This window comes from Vanacampus margaritifer, chromosome 17 (genome assembly GCF_051991255.1).
Source record: "Vanacampus margaritifer isolate UIUO_Vmar chromosome 17, RoL_Vmar_1.0, whole genome shotgun sequence".
Classification (NCBI taxonomy): Eukaryota; Metazoa; Chordata; class Actinopteri; order Syngnathiformes; family Syngnathidae; genus Vanacampus; species Vanacampus margaritifer.
The window spans coordinates 6144769-6167500 of record NC_135448.1 but is presented as its reverse complement, the minus strand read 5'-3'; the positions used below and the strand labels follow the sequence as shown (position 1 = coordinate 6167500).

The 22732-nt window shown below is 36.7% G+C and overlaps 1 protein-coding gene across 5 annotated transcripts in view; it reads right to left on the bottom strand.

The window, feature by feature from the left end:
* The window catches only part of celf3a (cugbp, Elav-like family member 3a), a 40690-nt gene extending 18165 nt beyond the window's left edge, over positions 1-22525 (bottom strand). For 2 of the 5 annotated variants that reach the window (XM_077547783.1, XM_077547784.1), the window contains exon 1: positions 5606-5760. Coding sequence is in view for 2 of the 5 variants with exons in the window: in XM_077547782.1 (XP_077403908.1) it covers positions 15240-15322; positions 21079-21223 (228 nt within the window). In the remaining 3 variants the exon portion in view is untranslated. Of the gene's footprint in view, positions 1-5605; positions 5761-15239; positions 15323-21078; positions 21231-22075 lie in introns of those variants that run through there. The other 3 variants (XR_013288751.1, XM_077547782.1, XM_077547781.1) reach the window with 3 other exon arrangements.
* Between the last annotated feature and the right edge of the window lie 207 nt (positions 22526-22732).

Here is a 22732-nt window from a genome sequence, read left to right as displayed (position 1 = left end):
CTCACTGATCTCGTGTCACTGATTAATCCGCTGTGATCGGTCACCAGGAGACATTATTGATCGCTCTCGGCCTCCGGGACCCGCGTGCACAACTGCTCTTGACTCCTCGCTGAAATAACACCAACACCTGCTGCGCGGGGCCCTTATGTCTCTTCACTGAGGGGGGTCCCCATTGATTGCACCAATTAGTCGGGAAGGGGAAAGTTGCTGTAGGGGTAAAGTCTTAAAATTATACAGCAATTAGTCAAGCAAACACTGGTCATCCTTGCTATGATAAACTAGTACACTTAATTAGTCGCACCTGCAAGACCTATAGGAGATGCTAGTGCTAGCCCTTGAGCAAGGTCTGAAGGTCTACTGATGTTGAATTTTATGGAGGATCAAAAATAGCAACAAACTAAATAAATAAAGTGAAAATAAAAACAAATATAAAAATATGATTCCAGATTTAAATACCAAAAAAATTAATATAAATGGAAATAAAATCAACAAAAATATACATATATACATGAATAAATAAATATATGAAATATGAGCCCAACCCATGACACGCTTAGGACCGCCCACTCATTTGAATAACATTTTGACTTGACACAGCGTCTGCAAATGTGAGAGCAGAGCGTTTTTATTCATTGATTATTTAATTCTATTTATATATTTACTTTTGTATTTATTTCAACATTTATTTTTATATATATATTTTTTATCTCTTTTATTTATTTAGGGATATATATATTTTGTTGTTTTTATTTCCATTTATATTCATTTTCTTTGTATTTAGTTTTTGAATTAGATTATTTAGATCCGTTATGATTTTCAGTTTTATTAATTTATTTATTTTTCATTTTGGCAGTTTTTGTCCTCCATAGGACATCATCCGCAGCATGAAATAAATAAATATGAGAGGAGAGTGTTTCTATTTATTGATTGACATTTGATTTGATTTATATATTTATTTTTATATTTATTTTAAATTTTGAGTCTTGTTTTTTATTTCTTTTTACTTGTATTTAATTTATGAATCATCTGTATATCCATTTTTATTTTCACTTTTATTTATTAATATGCTTTTTATTTTACCATTTTTGGTCCTCGATAGAATTTAGCCATGTTGTGCAGCCGGGAACATGATAATGTCCATTTCTGGTTCTAAACACACGTAAAATCCTAATTTGTGGAGTTAATCCCTTCTACACTCATGGTTCCAAAAATTGGTAAAGTCTAGCACAACATGCACATAATTTGACTTTAACACTGTATTCCGGCTACCTCATTTAGCTCCGACCTATACTTTGAATTGGTAATTAACAACATGCATTATTTGGTATTTGTGAGTACGCCTGCCATTGTGGCCTTTGTATTTATTCCGTGTCTATCTGAACAGTCACAGATCGATGTGGTGAATTTCAATTAAACTCCATGCAGTGTTGTTGTTGGTGGGATCTTAAAAGCCTCGACCAATTGTCTCCTTGCCCACTGTTTGCTTCGGCATCAATTACCTCACATTCTGTTTGTGCTGCACCACTTAAAGCTGTGCCACAGGACATTATAGTAATATGTGGAGATACTGGTGGCTGCCATAGTTACTGCGTCGGCGACTTGTCAAGTCCGCTGCACAATACATACTGTCTGCGTTGTTGAATAGCAGACTAGATCTCTTAACAAACATATATTATCTTATACTGAGTCACTGTATTTTGCACATTCAGGACATTCAGATAATGAATTTGAAGATGCAATAGGCTATGATACATAGGCATATGTTATAATAATTTACAGTTAGTTAAATATGCGTAAAGCAATTTAAGGTTATTGGATTTTTTTGTTTGTTTGGCAGATTTAATTAGCTGATTTTTGCTTTGCACGAACAGATTGGCATTGGTAGAGGTCTGTGGCCAATAAGAGACTTTCAGTGATGACAAAGCAAATATTTTGTCAACACTGTGTATGAACTACATGCACTGGTTTACAGTGTATATAGTAGTGGTGCAACGGATCACAAAAGTCCCGGATCGGATCAGAAAAAAAAAAAAAGAGATAAATAGTACTTTGCCTTCATTTATTTTGTAAAGCGATTTTTGCATTAAATAAAAAAATAAAAATAAAAAAGTCTAATATAGCCGTGTAGGATTTAGGAACACAAGTTTTAAGTGCACTATGAGGCAGAAACATTCTTATTTTTACATGGTTTATGAGTAAAATAAGATATTAATGGCTTAAAGTTGATTTCCTATAATCTAAACAGCTAAGTTTGAAATTTTGAGTTGAATGTTTTTCTTTTTTAATGGGGGAAAGTGTTTTATAAAATAAAAGAAGACAAAGTTCTATATTTTTTTTTAAATGAAAAGACCTCAATGTGCAATTTAAGGCACTTCCCTTCCTCTATGGAGAGTGAATTACAAAGTAGCCTTGGTCCAGAATATTGAAAAATAATTCAAGTAAGACAGGTACCATCCGTCAAACTTACTTACCAGCCGGCAGCCAGAAACTTGTTGGTCATGCTAACACCTAGCCGCTAGCCACTTACGTCATACAATGTCGGCATAATTAAGTAGAGGTTTCTTAGCGTCCTAAATTAGCGAATGAACATGAGTTCGGGATAGCGTTGTTTTGATGTTGACTACAATGTCAATCAACTATGATAAAGAAACGTCTAAAAGGGAAGTCAAGCTAGCCATCACGCCACGACGTGGACAAATTTCAAAGTAAAGGTGTACTAAGGCTATTTACATTGCCGTCAATGTATTACTGTATTTGGTTAACTTTATTTTGAAGTTAGACTTAGCGTGTTACGTTAACTATGTTTCAGCCTCCTTGAAATAAATGTCAGAATGGTATCGACTGAATGCGCACTTATAATGTATTTTTATAAAGCACTAATTGTACAATTTTAATCAGCTGCTACATGCTTAGCATATATGTTATGATGTTGTAATTAGGAAATAAAAATAAATATTGACATAACATTTGCAAAACATGTCGACATTGTCCATATTCCTCTGTATTTTTAAAGTGTGCTGACATATTAGCACCAATAAAAACGTTTATTTTTACTTCATCAAGGCTGGACGAGCCCGATGTGGCCCCGTACTTTGTCAACATTTAAAGTTCAGTTTATAATGCCGTCCTATAATTTCTTTATGCCTCTATTTATAGTTTTGTGCATCACACTAAGTCAGAAAGCGCAGACCAGTATAACATTAAAGTAAATAGCAATGGTGTACTAATTGAGTTCTTTCTCTCTCTCTCTATTTAAAAATCATGATTTGAATAATGTTCCATTATAACGTGTGTGTGTGTGTGATCATTTATTTTAAACATTGCACTTGTGCAGCTTCACATACAGTAGCTTTTAGGGTAAGAAGCATATTTGGTACCTTATGTAGCAATGATTGCCATATGAAATGAGTCATTAGACTGCTGCATCACTTAAAAGGAAAGTGGAGTAAAAATAAATAAATAAAATATATCAATATATGTAAATATAAATATGTACATAAATAACATGTATCAATATATATGTAAATATAAATAAATACATATATACAGTATATATATATATATATATATATATATATATATATATAAATGAAATATATATTTAAATATAATATATACATAAATAAAATATATTAATAACAAAATACAATTAAATAATATCAGATAAAATCAGGTTATTTATTAATCAGAATGCCATGTTTAGACTAGTGATGGCACATAGAACATATAGCAACTTTTTTTTTTTTTTTACTTGACTTCCCCTTTAAATACATACTGTATAATGATTCTTACTAGACCTTGTATTCATCATTATTAAAGTTGTCAAAAGTAATCGATTCATCGACAAGTAATCGATTATCAAATTAATCGACAGCTATTTTAATAATCGAGTAATTTTAACCAATTTTTTAATTGAAAATTATCCAAGTCCTTTGATATCGGTATATCAATCAGTTGTTTACTGATTTCTGCAGTCCTTTATGAAAGAAGACTGGGTATCGATTCTAATTTCCTCAATCGATTTGATTTCGATTCACAAGAGTTGAGTTTGATCCGATTTAGATTTTTCCTGCTTCTATTCAATTCACTTCAGTTCTATCCGACATCAATTAATTATGGAACATAAATTCTTCTTAAATGTCAAGGACATGATTTAAAAAAAACTCCACAAATATTAAATTCTTAAGACAATTTTGCAGAGGCAGTAACTTAAAAGATTATGAATTGTCTTAAAGTGCAATAAGTCAGGTCTTTCATAAATGTAAAAAAATACTTTTGAATTCATATGAACAGTAAATTTCAAGAAAACAGTAAGATAAAAAAAAAAAGGCCTTTAAAATTCTATTTTCTTAAGAATTTATAGGGGGAAAAAGAGATATTTAAATAATCGATTCATGGTTTTATGAATGGGTATAGGGCCCGAAAAGTAAAATCGATTCGATGTAGATTATTCGATTTTTACAACCCAGCCCTATTATATTCTGTGTTTTGATCCAAATAAGACATTTGCAAACATCTGTTTTTACTTTGGAAAACAATGACTGAACCAGTAACATAGTACATCAAACCCCTTTTTTTAATCACTGTATGAATGCGAAGTACAGAAAAGCTGCCAATCACTGGTTGATAAACAGTAATCAGGGGGGAAAAAGCTTTTGTAATACACTTAAATGCAAAGTTAAAATTAATCGAATGAATAATCAATATAGATTATTCGATTCAGAGAATATTTAACAGCTAATTTAAATTATATATAAAAAGACAATACAAAGAAAAAAGTATGGTGAAATGGAATCAAATTAGTGCAACATCATCATCTCCAGTGACATGTTTAAACGCTGGTGGTGGCCAACAAAGACAAACAGTGAGGGCCATGATGGCAGAGATAAGGGCGGCACAGCAGATGGCCCTGGTAGATATACAAGAGGGACAACAGTGAGAAGTGGAGGCCATCGAGGCTGAGCCACTCCAGATCGACACGGCAACCGGCCCCCGGGCTCGGATGACTACCTTACTCGCATTGGCCATCGCCATGACAACACCTGCGATGAGAACCACCAGCCGATCAGGTAAACAGCACGCGGCGGAGATGAGAGACAAACAAATGAAAAAGGACAAAGGGTGTTTATGGGTCGGGAGTCGGGAGATGGAGGGATTAGATTGGTGTGGAAAGGGAGTGTAGGGGAGAAAAAGAACAGCACGGGGGGAGAAGCATACAGATTTGTGCCTGTTGAATGTTAGCCTTGAGAGCAGATCTCCCTCTGAGGCTTCATCACTAACACATTTTACAACCTTTTCCTGTTGCTACCTCCCCCTCCCCTCCGCTGTACGGCTTGTTTACGAAAATATTGTGCAGCTCATCAACATCACACGGCGCACTGCACACAAAATGATGTTCTATATTCATCGATCACAGGCCTTAACACACATGCTACATCTTCTCTTGGCATCATAAATTTGTCTCCCTACTCGAGTTACGTCGTACCCGACCTACGCCGTTTCGACTTTACGGCGCCCATGCCTTGTCCGTAGCATGTTCTTTTTCGTTATTTTCCCCACAGTAATCACGCCTTTTTAAAGTTATTTAAAGTGGCGTTGTTGTTACCTCCAGCAACGGACGTCCATCTAGCAGGTCGGCTCGCCATCAGGCGCGTCACATTTTCATGTTTGAATTAGCAGAATTAGAAATTTGAATTAGCTCCGCTCTGCCGTCCGTCTGCAATGAATGTCCGTGCGAAAACACCACATAATGGTTCCGGCGTCTTCCGGGTCGCGCAAATATCATCCATCCATCCATCCATTTTCTTAACCGCTTATCCTCACGAGGGTCGCGGTCGCGCAAATATGTTTTTTTTAAATTACTGTACAAAGTATTTTGATGTAAATATTGACTTTTAATGGTGAAATCCGACTTAAGTCGAAATTCATTTTACATCCGCCGTAACTTGAGGACTTACTACACACTGTGCACATGTGACATAAGCGACATCTTTATGCGCTGTGAAGTATAAGGGATTTGGGGGGATTACTACATATTAAATCCATAGATTATCTAATCATATCATAGTTTCTGGTAAACATCACCAAATGCTGTCCATACGTGCTAGGGAGTGGTGGTTGTTCCCAAATAAAATGCATTTTCATCCTCTCGGGCAGCCGAAATGCGTTTGAGATTATATAAATGGTGACATTTTTCTTCCCTTTCTATTACGGGGCGAGCGGATGAAAATCTCACTCCTTTCTGTCTGTGTTGCATCTTTCTCGCCTGCATTCTCTTCAATTTTGCTTCTGAATGGCTAATATATCAGTGCATCTCCTTTGCTCTTTCAAGAACATTTACAGAGCGGAGGCAGACTTGGAGGTGGGTTGGGGGGGAGTGTTTAGAGGGGTGGGGCTGTGGGGCACAAAGACAATTTTCCTTCTTCGCCCTCCCTCCACTCCGCTCCATCACATAGCGGCGCTGGCCATTGCATCGTGCCGGGTCGCTTAGCAACCTGGCATCCCTTGTCCCAGCTGTCTCCAGGCAACGAGACCTGCGACCATAATCAACCTGCCACCTCCCCCTTCCTCCCCGCTTGCTTCCTCTCCTGTCTCTGCTGCTTTTGCATCTCCATCCTTGTCGACACACTTAAGGGAGAATGAGAAGGCACAGGTGGAAATTGATATATTCACATATGAAAATACAAATATAAAGGTGATAAATACATGTTATGAAAGGTCACGTGAAGAGTTGGAATAAAGCCTGGAAGATGGGAAAGCAAGAGATGCATAAGTGCTCTGTTATTGTTCTACACACAAACAGATAGAAACAAGAGCAGTAGGCTACCATAAATCCGGCTCCTGTGACAAACACCAGATATCAACCAGACTGACAGCTCGTCAGTGCACAGTTCGATAATATTCAATCACTTGAGTCAGTCTGGAGCATCAAAGCTGCCGCACCGCCACTGTGTCTAATGCGCATCAACATTCACTCTCCATTCAAAATCAGAACAGTTTTTAAAATCATACCGCTGGCAAAGATCAACTTTCATTGGGGACAAAAAGGAATCTAAATTAACCAAATGGAGTTTTGATGATTGGCACTCAATAGGGCACACAGGGCACCACTGTAAAAAAATAAAATAAAATAATATTTACTTGGAAAAAAAACTATTAAAGATTTTTCACTCAGAAATTCTAAGTAAAATCTACAAGGAGAGTTTTGAGTACATTTGATCAGTTTATTAAAAAAAAAAAAGGTTACTCAAGCGTTGAGGAACAACCTCATGACCTTCAGCTTGGGAGATAGCCACACTACCACCTGAGCCATGCCACTCTTTCTGTTTGCCACTATGCTACATTGCTAATGTGTCCAAAATGAGACCAAAAACCAGCCTCTTGGCGGTACAAGAATTCTGCCTGACACCATCAATATGCTAACAAACAGTAGGAGCGTCATGGCTCAGGTGGTAGAGTGGCTGTCACCCAACCTGATGATTGTTGGTTCATTCCTCAACCCTTGAGTCGTTTATTTTTTTTTAAATATTAACTGGTAAAATGTACTCAACCTCTCTTTGTAAAATTTACTAAGGATTTCAGAGCAAAAAAAAAAAAGTACTAGGTCTTTTCTAGTAAATATTACTCTTTTTCTTTTCTTTTCTTTTTTTCTACAGTGTACAACTTTGTTGTATTTTGGTGTAGACTAGAGCTACACTGAGAGCTGTCATACCTGAATTTATATTCAAATTACATCACATTGCATGGCCAAGTCCTTCACTGTTTATGTTTTAAATTACAATATACTAAGAGCGAGTCTCTGCACTTAAATTATGATCAGATTTTTGATGATTGGTGCGGGATAGTATTGCTTTCTGCTGCTATTGATGCTTTTTCTGAATCTGTGTAAAAATTTGTTCAGTGAATGCTATTATTATTATTTACCGGTAGTTTTTTTTTATTTTAAATCAGCCCATTGGGTGGCACAATTATGGGAGAACAATTTGGGGAAGGGGGATGGACTTATTAAGTGCAATGTCGAGACTCTACTGTACAAATATTGCAACAAATTCATAGGTAATTCGAGGAGCCTCTTTGATAGGCAGCTGTGACCACTCCCAAAATAGCACAGCCCCTCCCTCATTCAGATCTGCCAGCCTGTGCTTGTCTGCGAAATTACCAACACCGGGTCTAACTCACCTCCACAAAGAGTTACGCCGAACACTGCGAATGATTTACGTCGTTCAAAAAAAATGGAGCATGATATGTTAGCAACATTTTAATCCTTCACATCAATTGTCATTATATTCTATGGGAAAAAATATTTTCTAAACACAAACTGGAGCGTTCGAGAACAAATTGTGTTCAACCTTAGACCCTCTGTATTAGTTATAACAATAGTAAGTAATTTTGATTGCAACCCTGTAAACAAACAGCAATGAAAAATAAATTCCTTAATAAAAGAAAACTCTCATCTCTTCAGCCTGTTAAATATTCATGTCAGCTGATGTTTGACTCGACTCAGTGGAGCAGAGAGGAAACAGAACGGAGTGTTGGACAGATTTCCTTCACAGAAGTACAGTATGTGAGTGCAGATAACTTTGCTCATTTTCAATTGGACCATGTTTATGCCATGATAACTCCACCGTGCAATGCGTAGATACACGCACTTTAGATTAGCAGCCTAATGCCAAAGTTGCAAGAGCCCACCACACCCCCCTTCCACTTTTGTGTGAATCCCTTGCATGCGCACAGAATCAAACAATCCCCCATCCCCAAAACACACTATTTCTCAGTAACAGATGTCTGTATTTAAGCTGATAAACACACTCCCTCAATGCACGTGATGATTTGCCTTTATAGAACAAAAATCGGAATAATTTTTAATTCTGAATACATTTCCTGGAACAAGGATGTCTAAACTTTTTCTTTTAAGGGCTGCATACAGAATAATCAAAGAATGTCAAGGCCACTTTGACATTGTCTGACTTAATTAACTCATTTGCTTCCAAAAACATAGAAATACATCCACCCATCCATCTATCCATCCATCCATTTTCTTAACCGCTTAGTCCTCACAAGGGTCGCGGGGGGCGCTGGAGACTATCCCAGCTGGTTTTGGGCAGTAGGCGGGGTACACCCTGAACTGGTTGCCAGCCAATCCAGGACGTATAGATACATTTTATTTTAAATATGACCATGCTCCCAAAGACGTATTTATACGTTTTTATATGTGTGTGTTTTTTTATGCTAGCGCATACAGAAGGCTTTGATGCAGCCTCCGAACTAAAGAGAATGATTGAAGCAATGGTAGTTATTACAAAAACGGCCAGCAGGTGGCAGCAGAGTATAAGAGAGCAACCAGGGCCATGTTGCAAAAATCTCTTCCCCCACTGTCTAAAACAGATTTGTGAATAATGATGAAACTTAGCTATATTCTAGTTTGCTAAATGCTGCAAAACGAAAACAGACAGAAATATACTTTTTATCCTGATGAAAGAAGACACTCTAATCTTTCTTTTGGTATGTTCCATGTTTTATATATATATATATATATATATATATATATATATATATATATAAAACACAATATTCTGTGGGCCTTGCAAAATTAGTCAAAATCCAGTAAAACAGCCGGGTGCGAAGAAGGTTGCTTCAGTGAAAATGGTTGAGAGTGAATAAGTTAACCTAAAAAGTCAATCAATTGTGCACTATAATTATTTTAGCAGGTTTTTAGTTAATTATTTAAACAAGACAAACAGTTTGGGATTTTTCATGATTTTGGGGTGGCCCACAACCCTGTATCCCCCTAGAATAGATCCGCCCAAGCCCGGAGCCAATCTCCACATTCACAATCAAAAGAAGAGTATTCGGTAATAAAAATGACTGTTTTTAAAGCAGTGTTTACTTGAGGATCTTAGTTAATCATTCATGTGTCTTGTTCAGACCTTGACACAGACAGCGGAACATGGATGCAAACATTTTTGCTTCTGAAACTGAAAGATCTGATTTCATTAATTAAATTACAAAGAGAAATATTTCTATTTTAGTTTTAAATAGTTTCTTTGCATATCTACAAAAATTGGCTGTGTCAAAAGTTCTTTTTTGTATATGCTGAGGGCCGCTAGAAAATGTACGGCGGGCCACAAATGGCTTGCGGGTCGTAGTTTGGACAACATTTGAACTTTTGAGTCAAAATGCAGGCAAGTCTGAGTCTTTCGTCCCTTTATTGTATTATTTCAGATACTCATTCAGTCATCATAATCATCCCCAAAACTCACTAAATATCTGAGGCCACTTTAACTACATTCATTCGTCACAGGTTATTTCAGGGCAACTGTTATTTGGATTTATTATTTTAATCTGGTTTGAATGTCAAACAGTGCCAACAATGTAATCCTATGAACACATTACATGTGAAACAAGAGGCTTCACACATAATTAAGAACCACATCTTTACCCTAAAAATCATCATGTCATATCATGCTATAAAAAGGCTGTGCTATAATTAGGCATTTATTTTTGACTATTGATAAACCTCCTCTGCTCTGTCTGGATGCTTATGGCTGACTACATGTCACAATTAGTCACACGTTCCACTCCGATGCAGCCCTTAGCTCTCATATGGACAGCTCATACAGTGCACCACGAAGCCATCCCATAATACAACCTCCATCTACCATTATCTATGAATGAGCGTGCCCTTCACTTGGGATGTATGTGCATGACACAAAAGCAAAGAGACACAGACACAAAAGCAGTACATCCCTCATTAAACTGTGTTAGTGTGAACACCTGCCCACTTTCCCAACCCCCTTCGCACATACAAACACACACATTCTCCTGTCACATGATTAAATAGTGATTGCATTTAAAATTAAGAGTGGGGCATTGTAGCAAATATTAATTCAGTTAAGTGACTTTTGATGACGGGCAATATACGCTGTTTCTAATGAAGCAGAGATGAGACAATGTGTGTAGCCGACTGGCTCGCTCAACAGTGACAAATGGCGTTGCTGTTCAATAATGGCTTCTCTTAATGTACGATAAACGTATGTTTGCACGCTGACAAGCCACATAATGAGCGAACTACAGTTAAAGGACACAAGTAAGGGTGCAGAATTGGACGGGACCTCCCCACTGTCTCGTCTCACTTGTAGATTCACACACTCTCACCTGAAACAAAACACAAGGCCAGGTGCTGCTGTTTGCCATCTGTCAGCCTCTGCTTTCTTTTTGTCCTCAAGTGGGGGTTTGTTGGGTCTCTCTAATGTACTTATATAAAAACGCCATAAGATACAAGTGATGGGGCAATTAAATTGTCTTTAAAGGGGAAGTCAACCCCCCCAAAAAAAATCTTGACAATAATATATATATATATATATAACATAAATAAATAAAATATGCAAAAAGCAATTCCAACAGTTTTTATCAATATCAGAAGGCGGCCATCTTGCCACTTGCTGTCGAGTGAAAATGACATCACTGCTGCTCAGGTCTCAGGTAACAACCAATCAATCACAGCTCAGCTGCAGAAAACAGGTAAGCCGTGATTGGTCGTTGCCTGAGCCCTGAGCAAATGTGATGTCACAAGTAATAAACATAAAAAAAATAAAACTAATACTGAAACTAACTAAAACTAGGCATTTTTTAAATAACTAAAACTAATAAAAATGAACAGAACCACCCCGAAAACTAATTAAAACAAACTAAATTAAGAAAAACAAAACTCAAAACGAAATGAAAACTAACTAAAATGAAAATTCTAAAACTATAATGACCTTGGTTTAGACTAAGGTCACATATGACATATTGTCAAGAAATGTTGTGAAAGTAGTATAAAGAATAATTATAAAAATAGTTTGCAGGATTGACAAACAAAGGAACAAAAATACTGCAAATTCCTATTCTCTTTTTTCAGTTTGTCATAATTAAAGCCCTCCCACGCTCAAGAATGCAAATGATAAAATCCTGTCAGTATAATTCCTACCATCTCACATCATTTGCTATGAACGAAGAAGTAGTCTGCTCATTGGCCATTGACATACAATCAAAAACACTGCTATTTTACATATGAACAGATGCTAAATGAATTTGTTTGTTCTTTGTGCCATTTGACTTACAATGTAAGTGAAAAACTCCGTTTTTGCAACACTAATATTGTTTTATTGACACCGTCGGCGTATTTGTTTATTATTGTGATTGTAGATTCTAGGGGTTGCCAAGGTAATGACATACACATTGTTTTTGTAATAAATTTATTTTAATGTAAAATGATTATATATTACTTTCTTTCTTTAAATCAGTTAAATAGCAAGGAGTGCATTGCATTCTCTTATTTGACAGCAAAGAAAACAGCTCACAGTACCAATATTCTTAGTCTATATTCAGGTGCGTGTTTCCCCTCAGTTCTGTAATTGCATTTTTTTTTTTTTGTGTGCAGGTCTGGCCATGAGACGCCGGAGTCCATTATTCTTAGGCGGTGTGGGTGCAATTAGATGACAATTACACCACAGCCGGGAGCAGGACTGGGGAGGTCTGGCCTGTGTAGAGCTAATAAGATGGTTTTGTCTTTATTTAAGCAGAGACAAAGGGTGGTTGGGGCATGGGGAGCACATAAGCTTGTTCCGGACAGTTTAGAGGTAAGAGATTTTGGGCTGGTAGAGTAAAAAGATAGGCAAGCGGGGAGAGGAGGGGCGACTTTAGCTATGGGACCTGCTGATCCCCTACAAAAGGTCAGGAAGGTCACACTACTGTCACGCTAACAATGGGATTAGTTTTGTCACAACCATACTAGCAGCCTGCCCTGTCAAATGGTCACTAAAATAGCAAAATAGGCAATGGCCTGCCTTCATAATAACACCCCCCAAATTACAAGCAAATAAATAAATACAGCAGACTAAGGCTAAATAATCCTAAACTGGATCAGACATTTAATGTACACCTTCATAGAGACTCACCCCCTGCATATACCTGAACTTTATTTTATATCATAATAACATTTGAAGTTTAAATCAACTCAAATCCAAAACCTCCACGCCGTGGTTTGTTTTTCATTATTTATTAGTGGACAAAGCGGGACGTGACACCATTTTTAAAGGTTTAATGGAAATCTGGTAGGTATGGGGGGATAATCCTACAAACAATTAGGAAAATTAAAACTGGCTCTTAAAGAAATTTGATGTTATAACATTGGTGCTTTGAGATTCAAGTTGAATTTGTTCCCTGACGGCGCTCATACATCAGAAACACTGTTCCAACCCTTCCCAAAAAACAATTTTCGTATTTGTGTATTTTAATAATAAAAAATATCACTCTGTATTAGGGGTGTCAGGCGATTACATTTTTAAAATCATAATTAATCGCATGACTTCAATTACAGCACTATGTATTTGGCACTTCGTATGACACACATGTTTGTATGTAATTTCACCTTGTTCTGTAATTTTATTTTATGGGGACTACAGATGGAAATTAGCATTGTGCTAAATCTGGTGCAGCCATCTTTTTAATGTTACTGCACACTGTCCTTTAAATAAACTAAACTCAAACTCAATAGTTAACTCATGATTATTTGCAAATTTTATACCTGTTCTAAATGCACCCAAAAAAAAAATTCACGTTTCATACTCTTAACATAAAAGTGAAAAAAAAAGAGAAATATGGCTGCATCCTTTATTCATTGATACAGTAATTTCATAAAATTTAGTTAAAATTGAAAAGATATACTGTACTGTAAAAAAACAAGTGTGATATTAATTTTTGTTGAGGTCATTTTTCTGTCACTAGATGGCATATTTTCATTTGTAAGACATTGGTGACAGCATTTTTCTTTTCATATTAAGAGCTATCTAATCTTTAACATGAAGTAACTTCTTGAAATTCTGCACATTTTTAAAATTGTAAAATACAACTTGACCCCAGTCTCCACAAATATATGCATTATTGTTAAATTTATTACTAGTAAATTTTGACATGGATGTGTCTGCTGAATTGCGACTGGAACTCCACCAGTACAGGCTTTCCAAGTAAGGGGCATTAGTCGTGCTTTTAAAAAATTTGTTGCGTTAAAGAAACTTTAAATTAACTCAAAATTAACGCAATCATTTTGACACCCCTACTCTATATGAAATAGTAATAACATAATTAAATATAATGTAAAGAAAATAAACAGCCTGTGCATCCTGATTTAACGCTGCAATCCATCTTAGTTTGCTGCTCCTTCTGCCAGTAAAATAGTCATGCAGACACAAATGAAGAAAAATTGTACAGTCAACCCCTGCATACTTGTGGCTAGGCATGCATGCATTTACATATTTGTAAGTTGTAAAGAAAAAAAAATCCATTTATAAAATCCTATACAATATATATATATAAATATATATATATATATATATATATATATATACACACACATAGAGAGAGAGAGAGAGAGAGAGGATAAAGAATATATGGCAGGGAGCGCTTTTAGACTCAAATATCTGTTGCTCCTAAAACATCAAATATTGATGCTAAATATTTCAATATAGTTTTGCATTTTGTTAACATACAGCTAAGCGGACTTTCCTACGGCAATGCTATGCGGTTGTTTGAAATACATGTGTTGCTAACATAATAGACATGGATGTTTATTTTAAATGAGTCATCGGCTTTAGAACAAACCTTTGGATGGACATTCATGAGGAGTGGTTGAAAAAAAAGAACTGAAGGATGTCAATTCCCACCAAAATAACAAAAAGGAAACAAACTGGGGGTGGGGTGTAAAGTCTTGTTAGTAAAAGAGGAAGCAAATGCAAGTTGGGTGTGCACTCCGTCTCAGTCATCCCTTGCCTTGTCGCCTCATCTCTCATATAGTGGCTTATTATAGAGACGTGGCTGTCATGTCATATTTAGCTCTGGAGATGTTGGCACACCTGCTGCCTGGCTATGCTAATATAGCTACTTTGATTCAAATTCGGAAGGAGGTGCCACGTTGAAAGAGATACACATGAAAGCGGGGTAAATGGGAGAGAAACATAAGCCTCATGGCGCTGACATGGAGCAAAGAAGTGGATGGATGCGAAAACATAAGAGGGAGAGCAGCTTCCTTTGACCTTTGATTGGAGACGATCTGCTAAAGGGGAAGTTGAGGCGTGCAAGTCAAACTTGGTTAGTTTCCCCCTTGCGTCACACTGAGACTGTCTGAGTCTTTTTTTCTTTTCTTTTTTTTTCTACATACATGTGAGCTGGCATGGCCTTAAAAAGACAAAGGCACCACTCACCCCTGGCAGTGTCTTCTGCTCGTGCAGTGCATTTTGGGCTTTGAGGGCCGACTCACGTGCGCAGTATGTCAGGAAGGCACATCCTGGAAACGTGGACAAGTAGAGGAACATCAGCAAATGTTAAACTCATGTCATTTGAATGTCAAATTTGTGTGCTACTCAGTGTGTAATGTCAGTCAGTATTGGGTGTGTCATGTGATATGGATTTAGCCAGCCTAGAAGGCCAGTACATCGTTGTGGACTTTTGCCGATATAGGCTTACTGTAACGTAGGTCATCATCATCAGATGAGTTTTAGGTTTAGCAATTTTATTAGGACCAATGCAATACAATAGGAGAACAGATTAAAAAATATATATATTGTAAAAAGCCCCTTACGCAACACTTGTACTTTCCACATACAGAACAAATAGACAAGGGATAACAGTACTAAATTTTGCACCATACTATGGCAAAAATGAAAATGAAGACCAATAATAACTTCATTGCAAATTGTGCAGGTAGGTGCATTAATCTGCTTCTCTAAAACAGGAGTATCTAGGGGTGACAAGTGATTTTTTTTTTTTTATCGTAATTAATCGCAGGACTTCAATAGTTAGCTCACAATTAATCGCAAATTTTATATTTGTTCTAAACGTACAATAAAAGGTACAATTTAAAAAATCGGAATTTTCATACTCTTGTTAACATAAAAGTGGAAAAAATTAAACTAATAGAAATATGGCTGCATTTTTAGTCATTGTTACAGTAATTTCATAATAATTCATAAAATTGAGTTAAAATTAAAAAGATGTCTCGTTGGTGCTGGATTTCACTGTGTTTCATCTTTCTCTCCTTTGATCCTCCCTCTGGTCTCCTGACAATTTCACGACTCTGGCGGGACTCTGAAGTATCCGGTTAAGGTAAAGGGTATGGGATTTTTGATAGGTTTCAGGTGAATTAAAGAGCACAAACTCACACACACTCGCACATGCACGCACACACACACACACGCGTGCACATGCACGTACACACACTTGTCTTTGTTTCATCGTGGGGACATCTCATTGACATAATATATTTCCTAGCCCTTTCCCCTAACCCCAACCATCAAAAATGATTGCCTACCCCCATTCCTTACCCTAACCTCAACCATAACCCAATTCAAACCTAAACTCTAAAACCAAGTCTTGACCCTCAAAAAGAGGTCTGAACTTGTGGGGACGACTAAAATGTCCCCACAAATTCAAGTCGGTCCCCACAACGGTAGTTAAACCTGGAAAAAACACGCGAGTATGGGCCCCACAATGTAATAAAGACAAAATCACACACACGTGCAAGCAAAAAAAAAAGGGAAAAAAAGAGAGCAATAATGATAGCATGCTGACTCGGTAAGACTGCCGAATGAATAATACCGAGCTCTCCCTAAAAAAAAAAAGATGGACTTAACTGTGAAAAATGAGTGTGATATTGATTTGTGACGAGGTCATTTTTCTGCCACTAGGTGGCATAACTGCATTTGTAAGACGTTAGTGACAGCTCTGTGCATTTTTCTTTTCATATTAAGAGCCATCTAATCTTTAACATAAAGTCACTTGTGAAATTCTGCACATTTTTTAAATTGTAAAATACAACTTGACCCCAGTCTCCACAAATATATGCATTATTATTAAATTTATTACTGCTAAATTTTGACGTGGACATGTCTGCTGCAACAGGAATTTACCCAGTACAGGCTTTCCAAATTAGGGGCGGTCATGAATCGCACGTTCAAAAAATGTGTGGTGTTAAAGGAACTTTAAATTAACTGAAAATTAACGCACAAATTTTTACACCACTATATTAATGTGTATTTTTTCCTACTATTTTCTAAAATATTGAAATTGCTGTAAACATCAAAAATAGTGGTGTTCAAACTATGACTATGACTACCATTTGTGGCCCGCCATCCATTTTTACGTGGCCCGTGGCATATACTAAAAATGAGACCTACTCCAAATAAATTTGTTTTATATACTGTAGAGCTTTTCAAATATGTAAATGAATTATTTACAATTAAACGAGTAACAACATTTCTCTTCGTAACACTGTGGTGAATAGAGATAATTAATCTGATGATAATTCATTTTTACACGCAAAAATGGTTTCTTCCACTTAATGTCACATAAATGATTCCCAAGTGACTGCTTTAAAAATGGTCATCTTACGACAAATTGCTCCTGTTTTGCTTCTGCATGCTGTTCAGTGCAGGGGCTTACATTTTCTGGTGGGTTCCAGGGTCTCGAGTCGACCACTCCAAAACCTGGTCAATTCCTAAACTATTTGCCTTATAGAAAGCTCATATATCAACAACATGAAATTACTTGATTGACTGATTTTGGTGCACTTAATAAAGTAAAAAAAAAAAATTTTTAAAAATGGCCCTTGCGTCCTTTGATTTTTTTTAAATATGTGGCCCTTGGACAAAAAGGTTTGGACACCGCAGATCTAAAACAACAGAACGTTAATTGCTGACAACATGCGCAAAACTAATAAAAACGTCATCAGGTAGTCCTTAGTGATGCACTTTATGGACAAAAAGTCGTAGGGAACCCAGCAAGGACATCACCAGCCAGTGGAAATTTAACATTTGGAATACCCCCTATGCATCTATAACATATTCTAGTCTATTTAGATGAATTTCTCTACAATATTGAATTTTTGTGTTCATCTATCCAGAAAGTGGATAAGAGGACATGGCTCACAATAACATTAGTGAATGGTGACCAAATGGCGAGGACGCTTGGGATCTATAATTCCGATCCATCTGTGATTTCAAAATGATCTAGGATTTGCATTTAGAGCTCCCAACTGTCATTGGTGGTCAACATGTCACAGATAAGTTGTTATGTTAAAGGCCATCTTTACAGTTAAAGCCTACCATACTGACAGAAAAACTAAATATACTAAATATGGTCACCGTAGTTGAGGAAAGGGCTTTGTTTGGGTCAGTCTAGTTGCAAACAGAAAGTGCCTTTCATGAAGTTAGTAGAACTGTCCACAGTACGTCTAGGTAAAATGACGAATTAGGATTCAAGGGAGCTAAAGGCTCTGGCGCAACCCCTGATTGATTGATAAATACATTGAGAAGTGTGTTGAATACTTATGTCCATATAAAGTAAGGCAACCAGCTGAAACTAAAACCAAAATAACAGTTTACAACAATTCAATACTAGAATTCTCACTTTAAAGTCGGAATTCTGACTTTAAAGTGAGAATTCTGACTTTAATCTCAGAATTCTGACTTTAAAGTGAGAATTCTCACTTTATTCTCAGGATTCTCACTTTAATCACATAATTCAGATTTTAAGTCAGAATCCTGACTTTATTCTCAGAATTCTGACTTTAAAGTGACAATAATAGTAGCAGTAATAAAGTCAGAATTCTCAATCTCACAAGTCAAAATGAGAATCCTGCCAAACTATTTTTTTCCTCTCTTCACCGGCCCTAATCCTCTTCCGTAGAATATAAAGCCATTGAGTCTAAATGTGTGTTATACGTATGTAAACGGCCTTCATTAACCTTTTAGGGCTCCCACCAATCATGAATATGTAAATATATGCAGAGGAAGTGTCATAGGTGTTGGAGGACCGATGCCACCTGGGCTACAAGTCTCCCAAGTGACTGATGGTTTATGTGAATTTATATGAAGCCTCTGCTTTCCACATGGAGATTTGCATTTGAAATGACAGCGAGGATAATTATTAACCTAACAGCTTTACTCTGTCTGTCAATGCAGGTGTATAATATACTTTACGGGTTTATACTCAGGTGGTGGAGTGGCTGTCTCATAATCAGGTTCGAACCCAGAAACCTGTTGATTTCAAGTGTTTCATAAGATGGGTGAAATCTCTGCGTGTTCAGCTTTGAAAGACCTCGTACAGGGATCTGCGACTGCAACCTGTGGCTCTTTCATCGCTCTGCACTGTGACTTTGGAAAATAATGAGTATTTACTTAAGATTCACATTAGTTCATTTGTTTTTCAAATGTAATTCTAAATTTGAAGATTCTAGTGCTATTGTAAAATAATGATGATAAAATAAAACTTTTTTTGTTACTCAAAATATGCATCACAAGAGCTGATAGCCATCACCTGGCGGAGGGGGCAGAGTTCGAGACCTGTGTCCAACCAGTGGTACGTGAGTACATTTCAAGAGGTATGTGAAAACATGTAATAATCTAATCTCCAAAAACAATAATATGACACAGCCACGGCAGAATCACAACAGCCGTATGTCTGCTCAGTCTCTTGCTTGCAGGGTTGCTAAACAGTTGCCTCTTTGAAGTAATTGCCTCCAATTAACTTATTTTCCCCTCTTTCTTGGTAAGCAGAGAATGAGAAGGTACATGGAAGAGGAGCCTCCTCTCCTCCAAAAAGAGAAAAAGGCCTTTTTTGCGCTGTTCTAAAACAAACAACAACAAAATCTACTCATGTTGCCCCAAACGCAACATGAGTAGCATACGGGTCTGTTCTAAAAATAGCTCACGAGTGATGGGACATTAACTTACTAAAACAGAATAACACATTGTGTTCAATGGGGAAAAATTCAGTTTTTATTTACTCAAATATTTAAATATTTAATACAGCATTTAAAGTAGTGCTGTCAAAGTTAAAGCGTTAACGAATTAATTAATCACTCAAAAATATAGCATTAATCTTGTATTAACGCAGATTAATCGTACTATTAATTTTGACCACAAATTATCCTTTAGTTTGACAAAGGATGGCTCCGTTAAAGGTAGCACAGGTTGTGTTTGAGCAATAAACATATCTACATGCATTAAAGTAAAGCATTAAATAAATGTTTGTGTATGACATTCAGAATATTTGTTCATGTTAAAATATCGGGGTCATTTTCTCCCCACACTATTTTTTATGCAAGTAATTAACTGGTTAGAAAAAGAGGAAGATGAGTGTGTGCAGTGGATCAAAAATGTTGAAAATGTCCTCATAACAATAAATGTTTGTTTTTTTTAAATTACACATAACAGGTGCTCTTCAAATTTGGCGGGCAAAAAATGTTGATAAAAGCCTTTTTAATTAAGCGATTAATCGGGATTGATCAAAATTCTAAAATGTGATTAATCTGATGTGATCGTTTGACAGCTCTAATTTAAAGTTGAAATGCCTGTTTAAAGGGGATTCAAAGTAGCTCTAGTTTTTTTGTGGTAAATATAAGAGTTAAGACAGGTTTATTCTTTATCCTGATTAGTATATTTATTTATTTTTAGCTACTACTGTACTTATTTATTTTTAAAGTAACATTTTTACTTTTATAGTAAACGTGAAAAGAATGCCTAAGAATTAAATGTTCAATTTAAGGAAACAAAATAAAAATACTTTAATTTAATGATCATCAGTTGTATTAGTTCTACTTTTGGAGAATCGCCAACATGCATGAGTGAGGGTGTACCTACTCATGGTACAACAAAAAGGTTTGCGGGTACACAAACAAGTCAAATAAATATTCTAATTGGCTCTATGAAAAAGCTCTCTTGAAAAAGATAACACAGAAGCAGATGGCATTTTTGGTTCATCATAAACGCAATATTGCGCTGCAGTTCAAGTGTGTCACCGCACATTTGCGCACAAAGAATATTGCATCCTGACCGCGGTCAGGCCAGTTTCAAATCGAAGTCAAGTCAGCTGCCAAAACGATTTGTGACAGTCAATCAAAACCTGAGGTTTTTTTTACTCCATCTTGAATGGAATATTATTAGAATGTGTAGGTGTACTTAATGTTGAATTATGTTGAATTATAAAGTGACATGACAGCTTAGCCCGTCCGTCTTTACACAGAGTGCTCTACATTCAACTTACCTTTGTGCATCCCTGTGTATTTGTCCTTAATCACCGTCAGCTCATAAATCTTGCCGAATTGCTCAAAGATGGGCTTCAGGTCCTTTTCCTCAAGGTTTCGGGGTATTTGCCCAATGAAGAGCTTGATTGCGTCAGGCTCCTTCATTGAGAGTCTGTGGAGGAACAAGAAACACACAAACACACTGAGCGGAGGCTGTGAGGAGGTGCCTGTGGGCTTGACTTCACACTGCACAGGAGGTGCAAACAGGAGGTTGGCAAGAAGGTGCAGATGGGAGAATTCAGTCAAATGTGATTGTAAAACCTCATGCCAGTAGCTCTAGAAGTATCTGGAGAATGATTTTGCCTTTATACACAGTTTAATTACAATGGATTCAAACTTTAACATACAACATGTCAATCAAAGGTATACATTAATACAATTGGTTTTACAAAAATATAGCAGTTATCAGTCAGAAATTATAACCATTTTATGGCACCTATCTCCATTTTCAGGGGCTCATATTAGTAGTATTTGTACAACTCACTGTATATAGATCACATTAGCAACACTGACTTATAGTTATGATGTTGGATAATAAAACCTATTTGGCACCATACAAAGAGACATTTTATGATGCTTTACTGCCAAATCGGTGGAAACTGAATGCTATATTATTATAGGGAGGATAGTTCAAACATATTCACATGTAAATGTAACATTAAGATGCAACAATTGTAATTAATTTTGTATTCATATATTATTGTAATAAAAGTACAGAAAATGTAAGATATGTACATTTGGAATCCATTGTGATGATATACGACCGTCCATATTCACAGATGGTGTTGTCCGCGTAATAATAATGACAACATTTAATCCCTTACAACATGACAGTGTGTGTGTCACCACAGCTGGGGAGTCTTTGTCAAGAGAAGCTGACAATAACAGCGACTTAATTTCACACGTTTGGACTAAATTGGGATCCGACAATAACAAAGAAAGAGTTGGAAATCCTACCTGTGGTGCTGCTCTTGGCAAAGAATCGACGCAAACAGTGGACGTCTTCCTGTCTTCCGCCTCAGACTTGTTCAATCTCAACGATTCAGTTCATTTGATTACTGGAAGAAGATATTGAAATCCTTTTTTTTTTTTTTTTTTTTTAACCAAATTTAACAATGCTGAAGACAACCCCTCATTCGGGAAGGAGCGAGTGTTCCCCTCTTCTACGTGATGCTCCCGGGATTTTTCTTTTCTTTCCTTAGCAAATGTAAGACCAAAATAAACAAAAACGTCTCGCCGGCCAACGTGAATTTGTTGGGACAGATGGATATTTCGGCTTCCTTCAGTGGACCGCAGGGAATTGGCAGTCTGTTGGTTCTCCTGTCCTATCCTCTGAGCGTGTGATCAGTGTGTGGTTGATGTGCGTGTGCGTGTGAGTGTGTACTCCTTTGACGTCGTAAGCCGGTGTCTCCCTCCCTGTTCATCTCCCTCCATCCTTCTAGTGGGCGGGGCCAGTCAACCGTCAGGGACCGTCACTAAACTACTAGCAATTGTTTTTCTTTACTGTACATAAATAGTTCTGCAGATGGTCCTATTTTTTTATGGTACACACTTAGATATACTCTAAATACCTGAGTACAGTTGTGTTCATAAGTTCACATAACAGTCTAGGAC